The sequence below is a fragment of the Dromaius novaehollandiae genome, chromosome 17 (genome assembly GCF_036370855.1).
Source record: "Dromaius novaehollandiae isolate bDroNov1 chromosome 17, bDroNov1.hap1, whole genome shotgun sequence".
Lineage (NCBI taxonomy): Eukaryota > Metazoa > Chordata > Aves > Casuariiformes > Dromaiidae > Dromaius > Dromaius novaehollandiae.
The window spans coordinates 6,962,156-6,973,280 of NC_088114.1; the positions used below are offsets into that span (position 1 = coordinate 6,962,156).

Genomic DNA, 11,125 nt, shown 5'->3' on the forward strand with positions numbered 1-11,125 from the left:
CATTCTGTGGAACAGAGGATGAGTGGAGGACTGTTCTGTTTTTGTTTTTGTTTTTTTTTTAACTCTTTGACTAAAATGTGCTGAGAAACATTGCCTTTTGGTGAGTTTATGGTCTCATGTAAAATACCAAAAAAAATTACCACAAAGTGTCACAGGAGGACAGATTAAGGACTTTTCCAAAGCCCTAAATCAGCGCAATAGCAGATATGTGTTAAAGGCCTGGGAGATTCTGAGAAACATCATGGATATACCATAGAAGGCATAAAGTCCTCAGCGGTCTTGTTTCTTTTTCTTAGATGCTTGCTAGCAAATACTACTTCAAACTATAGTCCATTACCTATAATTATTAGTATCTCAGTTCTGTCATATCTAGATTTTATCTCCAAGTTTGTATGTTTAGCAAATGTAATTTCTAAAAATGTTACTTTGGGATACTAGCCCTAATAAGCCAATAATGATACATATTTTCCTAGTTGTCTTTAAACAAATCTACTGAGGTGCTGGATCGGGAATTTAAAGTTCCTGAATTAGCATTGTAAGCTTCTATAACGACAGTAAATTGTTAGAATGAAAGGTTCTGAAGCTTTGTTTTCCTGAAAAATTTTAGATCTACATCAGACCATCATTGGCTTAGTAAGTGCTTATCTTTCAAGAGTATAAAGTCTCTTAATTAAAGCTGGAGTCAGACATGCTTTCATTCCAAGAATGGCTATTTTATTCCTTGGGGGGGAAAAAAAGTCTTTCTCTTCAATACTTTTTAATTTTACTATTGTATGATCCATTTTACCTATCCATGTTGAAAATGACTAATTTCCTCTTTAAATTTCATGTGTCACCTTGAACACTGATGTGCAGAGCTCTATTCCTGTTTGAGCTAATATTCCAGATATTTCCACAATCAGTGCTTTAACTGTGAAGTATACCTATATTCCTTTTCATTTTTTGCTGGCATACACTGTTGTCATCTTCTGGAGTTTGCAAAATGGTTTGCTAATGTAGTGGTTGTGTTCAAAGATAACATGCTATTTAGCTCTGTGATTGTGTTCATCTCCTGTACAACCTTTTGTACCACTCTTCATCTGCATCTTCCCTTACTTAGTAAGTGCTGTCCTTTATTTAGTACATTTATCTGGGTCAGTGAGTTGCTAAGTTTGTTCACAGTTGAGCTGAGTCAAGATACAGGAAATGTAAAGATCTTTTAAAGGTAATTATTCTGCTGATTACTTAGTGATATTTTATGGACCCTAATCTCTTAGATGGTTATCTAACACTGTTGATTAGTGGTTGGAAGTGTTTTGTGGCCTTTGCTGAATGGGGCTATCTGGAGTAGATATTTTATAGATCCTCTGAACTGAATATTTATCATCTGTTTTAAATATATACAAATAACAAGTAGATCCCATATGGTAAACTTATCTTTGCAACAACTTGTAAATATTTGGCAGGAGCTCAAATCCAGTGATTAGGGTCCATTTAATTAGCAAGTCACTTTTAATTATTCCAAAGTAAAGCATCACACAGTATTTTTGTTTTGTTTGAAGGAAAAAGGTAGTTTACTAATTAATTTGTAACAATATTTAGAAGCTTCTATCAAAGAAATTCTCAATACTTCTGGGTTAGGTCAGAACAGAAGCTTGTATTTACTATAGCTAGCTATAGGAGAGAGCACACGGTGGCAAAGGTAAAAAATAAGCCTCACCAACCTGGTCTCTACATACCAAACAGGAACAAGGCTCTTTATGTACCTCCTTACTTACACAAGAAGCTTCTTAACCAGCCAAAGGTCATAATCAAAAACCTTTCCTTTCATGGGACACTATACATCCCTTACGTCTCAAGGCTGGTTGGATCTGGGTGCAACTGGTGACTCTGCTTACAGCTTGTCTGTGAAGGCAAGTGATAGAACAGTTAAAAAACATTCATGACAGGCCTCAGCCAACATTGTCTTTTAAATCCCTAAACAGTAAATAAAGCCCTAAAATAGTCTGTATATTTACACAAACTACCACAACTCCCCCCTTTGAGACTACAAGGCTCACACCCAGAGTGCAGTAGAAGAGCTGCAGATGCCCAGCTCAAGGCTCCTAAACAGGACCTCACTGCTCAGCCCATGCTGTCCCTTCATCCCATGTTGCCTCTAGGTTCCCTTACTCAATCGAAATGAGAATAAGTTTATCAACTTCTCTCACTCACAAGCTTCCAGCATAGCAAGGCAGATTCCTTGCATGAATTGGGAAGTAAGCACAAATCCAACAATTCCAAATATTTACATATTGGAATACTGGGCATATAAATTGGGCACATTGGATGAATGTATTAAAAAAGTATTAGCACAACATGTACTTAAATAAACAACAACTAGTATTGCCCTAAAAACTCAAGTCTATCAACAGCTGCCTCACGCAATTCAAGATCTAGGTCTAAGACTGTAAATCAACTGAAATACAAATGGCAACTTATCCACTGGGTCATCTATGTTCCCTTGAAGAAGAGATGTCTTTTCCTCTGGGGATTAAGTTCCCCTTGACTATGATGGGTGAATCCATCTAGGCAAGTCCTTGCACTTCACTGCAGTGTTAATGATTAGCAGCACTTGGCAGGGTCCTTTCCAGCACAGCTGTAAGGCATTTTCCTGGGAGAATGCTTTAATATACTCCAGTCTTCTGGCTCTAGGAAATGGCAAAGTCCAACAGGTGGTTCTGGTAAGGCCTGAAGTACCTATGTAGGGAGAGATCTTACATGCTTCATTAAGGCTCTACAGTAATTCAATAATATATCATCTATTAGTTGCAAATTAGTTTGAAAATACTTTGAAAAATCTCTATATATAAAGTACATATTCAGATTTCCTTTCATTGTGATGCTGTGGTCTAAGCAGAAAAACAGTTCTTTATCCAAAACTCTGTTATGTTGTGAAAATTATGAAAAGTTTTGGGAAAATAGTTTCTGTAAGTCATTTGAGTCTAAGTATGGCAATGAAAAGTTGTATTTCTACGTGTCTTCCCTATTGTATACCACACAGTCTAAGAGTGCAATACAGGCACGCAGTTTATATACTGAAATTCAGTGCTAAGTGGAGGATTAGATGAACTAATTAACTGTTATTCCATGATCAGTAGTGTGCTTCAGTTTAATTACATACAAGGCTGAATTTTTATCATATTAACACTTGTTTGAGAGAATGGAGGACAAAGATCTGTTTCAGTGTTTGTAGTCTGCATAGTTTGATCAGCTTGGGAATGGACCGATACGAGAAACTAACTATCCCTTGGTAGTAGGATAGGGGAGCGTTCAAATAATCCAAGACTTGAATTTACTGTTATTTTAACAAGTGCTACACTTCTGAAGAATACTTAGTACTGTGTGGACAAAGTTACAGATTGAAAATTTTCCTGGAAGTGTTTATATTCTTAAACCCATACAAACTCCACTTATGTGGCTTTATGGGTTCCTATTAATAAATGGATGCCTATTTGTCAAGGAGGTAGGTGGATTCACAATGGATTTATAAAGATAGCACTGTACTGAGAAAAATATGCATTACATATTCTGAGAAACATCCTTCCTGGCACCTACAGGTGATCACCAAAAATGCTAAAAAAAACTCCCATAGTACTACCTCCTCCAAAAAAAGAAACAAGCTCAGTGATTTTTGCAATAAAGAAAACCTTAAGTAAAATTTTGGACTGGCATTTCACTATTAAGTGTATGAATATTACAGCAAAGAGTGCAACCTCTCTTGTAAAGCTTTCTGTACACATTGCCTCCATGTATGTAGAAAATAAACAAGAATAGCCTGTTTGTATGTATCACCTTCCGTGAAAAAAAAATCTGTATTATTTCAAGCCAGAGGTATTTAAAAATTCATGTATTTATCTTTGATTAGGGGATGCAGCAACAAGTGTTATGCAGACCACAGAAAAGGAACATACTGCATAAACATACTGGCATAAAAAAAACAGGGAACTTAGAAGTCAGTATGACCCCATGGACTTGATATTTATAATCACATGCAGATTACCTACTTTGATGTTAATTTAAATCAGTTTTTGAGCAGCTTTGCTCTTACAAAAGTTTAGACTTGAGGGCTTAAAGAACTTTATTCGAAATCCAAGGCCTACAAAACATCTTGTATTTTCATTAATACAGGTAAATAGTGTTTTTATTTTCATGCAGGTCATTTTTATGGAGAACTGAAAACAATAGCCATATGGCACATTTAGGGAAAGTCCTTTTGAACAAGGCAGTTTTTACCTGAAAGCTGTTCAATTAACTCTTGCTACTTTAGACTACAAGACCTCTCTATTAAGTGGTGCTAGAGAGAGTTTGACAGGTTTTCTAAGTAACTACTAGCAGTTTTTGAACTTTGCCCACAGGACTGTGGTCAGCTGACTAGTTCATCCCACAGTCCGAACCTCTCCCGATATGACTTTAATGATTAAGGAGACGGTCGAGTTGGTGGAGCGGCTCAGCGCGGCGGCTCGCTCCCAGCCAGAAGATGCGGAGCCCCACAGGGTCCGTCTCAAGCAGACCTCGGGCTTTACAGCAACAAGTACTACGTGGAAGCACGGTTCTGTCCTCCTCCAGGCAGGCAACGGCTACGCAGGGATGGCAGACCACGGAAACCTGCTGCAGATGGGAACGGTGCTGGCGCCTTTTTCCACCCCAGACCACAAAGAGCTGCTCGGGAACCGCTCCCCCGTTCCCCTTTTTCAAACGAGCTAAATCTTGCCAGGCGGCTGCCGCGCTCAGGACAACAGCACCGAGCTGCTCGCCGCGCGTAGGGCTCAGAGAAGCGGCCGCAGCTAGCGGAGAGCAAACCCCCCGCCCGGGCTCCCCTCAGAGCCGGCGCCCGCGAGCGGTTAAACAGCGTCCGAGAAGGCGCGCGCCTAACGCCCGCTCGCCCGCCCCGCACCACGTGACGCGCGACCCCTCCCCCTCTCTGCGGCCGCGCGGCGTCGCTCTCTGGGTATTTGAACCGCGCTTCCGCCATCTTCCCAGCGCCCAGTCACTGAGGGGAGAGACAGGGAGAGAAGCCTCGGGAAAGGTAACGGGGTCGGGACGGCCTCCTTTTCCTTGGAAGAGCCGGGGAAGTGGGGCTGCTTTAAAAAGCGAGAGTGGTAGGGGTGGCGGTCGCCGGGGTAGGAGACGATGGGTTGGGTTGCAGTGAGGTGAGGCCGGGCCTGAGTGAGCGTTACCGCTGTGGTCCCTAGTCTGGGAGGCTCCCTCCCCCCCCCCCCTTTCCGTGGAATGGGAGAGGTAGAAAGGTAGGAGCCAGGCTCCCTTTCATCTCAGATAAGGGGTTGGGCGAGATTCAGGGAGAGAAACGGAGTGGGGCCTCTGGCGGGCCGAGTGTCTGCAGGGGGGAGGGGAGGAGGCGCGCGCTGCTCAGTCATGGTGGCTCATGGCGGGGAGAGAGCGTTAGGCCCGTTGGTGGGGGCTGGGGGGGGAGCTGGAGGCCCGGCTAGGGGAGGGCGTTCAGGAGGGCTCTGCTGGGGACCCCTGAAGGGCTCCTCCTGGGCTCTGCCGATCGGAAGGCAGATTCTCTTGAGGGATACCGATTCTGGGCGGGGTGGAGGGGGGAGCTCCTCAATGGAGCGAGGTGGAATTCGGCTCCTGCTGAGGTGCCCTTCGGAGCTGCGGCTCCGTCTCCCTCTTCCCGAGCCCGAAAGCAAAAGGGGTGCGGCGGCCGCCTTCCGTTACAGGGCTCCCGGGGTGGGCGGGGAGGTGCCGCCGCCATTACCGCGCGCGCTCCCGCCGCGTGTGCGGAGCCCGGGAGGCGCTTCCTGCCCCATGAATGGGCCCGGGACCACGCGCGCCCTAATGCTGGGGAGGAGGGGGGGAGCGGCGGCGTGGGCCGAGCCTGAGCCTCCTCGCCGGCGGCTGCTGACTGGCGCGCGGAGCACGCGCCTGAGGAGGCGATTTGGGAACTGAAAACGGTGCCCAGCCCCTTCCGGCTGGGTCTTGAACCAGCTTGCCTGTTGTGAGCTCACATGCTTCCATTTCCCCTGCAGACCCAGCATGGCCGCCCAAGGAGAGCCCCAAGTGCAGTTTAAGGTAAGGAACTCTTTTTCTTTTTCTTTTTCCTCTTTCTCCCTTTTTTTTAAATTCAGTAGAAAAGTAGCCTGTATAACTCTCCAGTACGAACATGGATAGTAGGTTTAGTTTTGAGTTGTTGGTCCATCCTTAACAGTGCAATTGGGTTATTGTAGTATAGCATCTGATAACTTGTATAATAAGACTCTTATATTGTGTCAATGTGCTGCTACTTGCAGTTTAATCCAGTAAAACTTAATGACGTTTTGGCTATTGCATGATCTGAAATTATGTGCTCAAAAGTGAGGTTCAAAAAAAGTGCTTAAAATAGTGTTTAAGTTGTCTATTAATGGCAAGGGAAAAAGGTTAAAGAACACAACTTAGAACAGAGATTTTTTTTATTATTATATCTTAAACAACCAGGAGTTATTAAGGCTGCTTCGTGAACGATTATTTGTTAATCGTACTTATTACAGTACTTGGCTAGTGAGCAAGATGCTCCTATTGCAGTTATCCTGTATTACAGTTTTTCTAATTGTAAGGTTACATTGAATTTCTCTGATTAAATGGCTTTCAGGTTATTCTTTAAATGTTGTCACCTTCAGGTTGAGAGACCAGAGCGTTCTTAATTCAGTCACTTGCAGTTTAATAGTACGTTGTGGTTTTCAGCTATGAGAACTAAAATAACTGACTTGAGTTACAAAATGATAGGTTTAACAAGTTGTGTCCTAGTACTGCGAGTTTTGTTTACAGCATTTTGTAGGACTAAAGTCTTTGCTTTTAGTATAAACATTAATTACTAATACAATGATAAATGTCTCTAGGAGTCTAATGCCCTGACTTACCTGTCTTAATCTGCCAACAGCTTGTCCTGGTTGGTGATGGTGGTACTGGCAAAACAACATTTGTAAAACGTCATTTGACTGGTGAATTTGAAAAGAAGTATGTAGGTATGTCTACAATAGTATCTAAGACCTAATATGTTCCAATTGGAAGTGGAGTTCACAAGTTACTAAGGGAAATGCTTTTTTTTCTTACTACAGCAACGCTGGGTGTTGAAGTTCACCCTCTGGTGTTCCATACTAACAGAGGTCCCATTAAATTTAATGTATGGGACACGGCTGGCCAGGAGAAATTTGGTGGCCTGCGAGATGGCTATTACATTCAAGGTAAGATGTGTATAGTTGTGAGAATATTCTACACAGTACATTTGTTCTTTATTGTACTGATATTGGCTACTCTAAAAGCTTTCAATATGGATTACAGTTGTGAGCATGGCTTCTTGAGTTTGCAAACTCTTCATATAGGCTCAGTGCTTTTGTCCGGCAACTTGCCCTCATGTAGGACTAATCTAAGCAGATCTTGTTTCAGTAGTGCAGGCTTTGGTATTAACAAAAAGTAGTAATGCACTTTAAACAACAAGGTACTGCTAGCTAAATTCAATGATTAGAGGGCAAAAGTACATGGTTCAGTTCATATGAACTTGCTTGTATTAACCTACTGTGCTTGGGCAAGGACTTGCAACACACTAACTGTAACATTCCAAATTTAGTAATGAAATTAATAAACTGTTCAAGAACACTGGTAATGGGGATCAAGCTGTAAATCTCCTTGGCAGAGTGCCTCTGTATTTCTAAAGAAGTACTGATAGTGTCTCTGATTTTTTTGCTTGGCCAGGTGCTATTCTCTGTGTGTCTGAGTCACCTGTGTATCCTTAAAATTCTGCAAGGGGTTATTAGTTAGATGTTCTTGCTTTTCCTTTAGAAATATCAGGATCAAGTCAAGCCCCTGTGTTCTTTGAAAAACTGTTTTGGACAAGGGCATCCTGACATGTGGACTACAAGCTCTCAACTTATCTGAAAGCCCGGATAGGATGTCTGAGATCAGCTAAATAGGTGTTAGTTAACTTCTGTCAAATATTTGGGTAAATCAAAGTTGGCTTTTGTAATTCTTATGTATTCCCACGTCATGCAACACTCTGGTATTTGGTAGGACACTTGCATGAGTAAACCTAGCTGGTCTTTAGGATTGGACACTAAAAGTGTGAGATGGCATATGAATTCTGTGCACTTGTATGCATAGAACTTGTTTACAGAAGATAGCCTCTCTGAAGTCCTAGACTGAGGGGGGAAAAGTTAATGCAGGCATTATAACTGGAATATGGGATTTTCATGGATACTTTCTTGTCTCCCATTTGATAAGAAGGTGAGTGATTACTGGTGTAAATTCTTACTACTTTTTTCTTACAGCTCAGTGTGCCATCATAATGTTTGATGTAACATCAAGAGTTACTTACAAGAATGTACCTAATTGGCATAGAGATCTGGTACGAGTATGTGAAAATATCCCTATAGTGTTGTGTGGCAACAAAGTGGATATTAAGGACAGAAAAGTCAAGGCAAAATCCATTGTATTCCACAGGAAGAAGAATCTCCAGGTATGATAGCATGAGTTTGTAGGAATCCAAATTTACTAAGCTTAAACTGCAGTTGGGTTCTGTGTAGTAATTTGATAATATTTTGGTGTTCCATGTTTGTCACTACAGATTACAGTATTTTGACTTTACATCCTGTTTGCTTCTTGAACCTAACTTCAGGGAAGGGGGAAGTGAGCTTGTTAGGGATGATCACCACTAGTCTTGAGCAGAAGCTATGATAAGAGGTCAAAGAGCTTTATATGCATTTGGCTTTTACTGCTTAGAGTCCCATCAGATCTTCCACAAGTGACACCCTTCCAAGTAGGCCAAGTCACAGGGGAAAAAAGGTAGATGCATTATCGTCTCCTGAAAGTTCCATCCTTGGTCAGGTCAGATACCTTAGTTACGCAGTATATGCTATCAATTATCCACCAGAAACTACATTTCTAGACCTTTGGATCTCAACTGTTTCTGAGAGTCTAGATGAAAATCGTGCAGTGGAAAAAAATACCAAGGTAAAAGTAGAGCTGATTAGATGTATTTTAATCTCAGTGTTGGCTAAAAAATCTCTTGGAGGCATCTGTTTTGTGTGTGTATGTAACATATATTCTTTTTGCAGTATTATGACATTTCAGCTAAGAGTAACTACAACTTTGAGAAGCCTTTTCTCTGGCTTGCTAGAAAGCTAATTGGAGATCCTAACTTGGAGTTTGTTGCCATGCCTGCTCTTGCACCACCAGAAGTTGTTATGGACCCAGCACTGGCAGCACAGTATGAGCAAGACTTACAGGTAACTGAGAGGGCACAAAAACGAAATGATTGCCCATTTGCCTGATGATAACACTAGGATCCCTGGGGCAAACAATTGAAGAACAGTTCTTAAGTGTAGCTTTTTTGTTTCAGATTGCTCAAACCACTGCACTGCCAGATGAAGATGATGACCTGTGAGGGATGAAGCTGGAGCCCAGCGTCAGAAGTCTAGTTTTATAGGCAACTGTCCTGTGATGTCAGTGGTGCAGCGTGTTTGCCACTTTATTATCTAGCTGAGCAGAACATGTGCTTAATCTTTGGGATGCTGAAAGAGATGAATGGGCTTCGGAGTGAATGTGGCAGTTTAAAAAAAAAAAAAAAAAAAAACTTCATATTTTGGACCTGCATATTTAGCTGTTTTTTGGACTGCAATTACTTCCCCTTTGAGTTTCAAATATAAGACTGCTGCAGTCACATCAGAGTATTAAGTGGTAAATCTTGTTTCTGTCATTCCCATTCTTTTTTGTTTAGATAATAAAGTTGTATTTCAAATATCTCTAAGCAAGTGAACGTTTATGCATTATTAGGAATAATTTTTCAAAAAGTGTCTTCTGCTCTTCAGTTGAGGCTAATACTTGGTTGTCTACTGTGTTTCTCCTTTCCTTTTTCTCTATTTCTCTTCCACATACTCCTTTCCCTCCCTTTCTTGTTATGCTCCTCCTACTAAATCAGAGCTGACAGTTAACCTTCCCTTTATTTCTTGAAGCCTGTAATTAAGCACCTGAGGAGAGCTGAACTAACTGCCAGGTAAAACTAAAGCAGTGAACACTTGACTGGTAAGTGAGACTGAATCAACAAATAAGCATAAACTGTCCCCTACAAATGGGCATGTTTATGCGATCTGCAGGGGTTCTTGAGTCTTGAGAGTAGTTCAGCTTGCATATGTGACCTTTAGATATATTCTCTGAAAGCTAATTTACAGTATGTTCTACAACATGCCTTCAGAGCTCTCTACTTTAGTAGCCTGAAACAAATGGCATCTAGGTCTCTTAAGTGATGTAAAAGCTGTATCTTTGCATGGAACCTCATTCAGTAGAGCTATAGCTGATGAGACAAATTCTGCTCATCCTAAAATTCACTAACTAGAAAACAGCTTTAGTTGAGCTAAAAAGCCCTTGGCTACAAAACAGCATATTAACTAAAACCACACTTGTATACATAGCAAGAGTTTACTGTAACTGCACCAGGTTCTTAATTTGAAACTCTAGCTTATTACAGCACAAATGGTGGAAAATGTCAACTTTTAACACTATCTTGTAGAAATTAATCTTGGTCAATATTAGTACTGCTAGTAAACAGAATACAAGTTTAAGATTCCATTTTTCAGTAGTGTTTGATTGAGTACATGAAGCCTTGAACTCTTCAGTTTTGTATTTTTGGTTTCTTAATAAAGTGAAGCATTTCATTTATTCCTCTTAATTTGCATGTCTGTGTACATAGCTCCTGCTACTTGATTATTTCTTAAATAACACTATTCAACCATTCTGGTATGTGGTTGCAAATGATAGTTTACTATGAAAATCTATTTGTTAAACAGTATTGTAAAGGAATCATGTTTAACTTAGTGCAAGTTAAGTTCTGTATTGCTTGACTAGCTAATGAAAAGCTGAGTTGCAGTGTTTAGAACCTGAAACTAATGAGAATGAGGAGTATTGTATGCTTTTATCTGCTACATAGTAAAAAGACCAACTCCCACATAAACATTCCATTCAGTCTTCTTGCTGCATCACCTTGCTTGAACTTCATATTTTGGGTTCCTGTCTGAAGCCACTAATTTACTTGTGTATCCTGGCTAATACTGCTAGCTTGACTATCTGCTGCTGCTTTACTAGGTGCAGTAGCTTTTTTCTGTAAGCTGTCCTG

General features: G+C 41.2%; 1 protein-coding gene across 1 annotated transcript; it reads left to right on the forward strand.

Annotated features, from left to right (window-relative positions):
- The first annotated feature begins 4,898 nt into the window (after positions 1-4,898).
- RAN (RAN, member RAS oncogene family) lies at positions 4,899-10,681 on the forward strand. Its single transcript, XM_026095309.2, has 7 exons — positions 4,899-5,047; positions 6,015-6,057; positions 6,902-6,986; positions 7,080-7,205; positions 8,286-8,473; positions 9,072-9,242; positions 9,356-10,681. The coding sequence occupies exons 2-7, from the start codon at positions 6,022-6,024 to the stop codon at positions 9,398-9,400; spliced, it is 651 nt and encodes a 216-aa protein (XP_025951094.1). The 5' UTR covers positions 4,899-5,047; positions 6,015-6,021; the 3' UTR covers positions 9,401-10,681.
- Positions 10,682-11,125: the final 444 nt, after the last annotated feature.

Coding starts and splice junctions, on each gene's coding strand:
- RAN (XM_026095309.2), top strand. CDS start 6,022: ATGGCCGCCCAAGGAGAGCCCCAAGTGCAGTTTAAG. Junction 6,987..7,079: donor ATTTGAAAAGAAGTATGTAG/GTATGTCTACAA, acceptor TTCTTACTACAG/CAACGCTGGGTGTTGAAGTT. Junction 7,206..8,285: donor AGATGGCTATTACATTCAAG/GTAAGATGTGTA, acceptor TTTTTCTTACAG/CTCAGTGTGCCATCATAATG.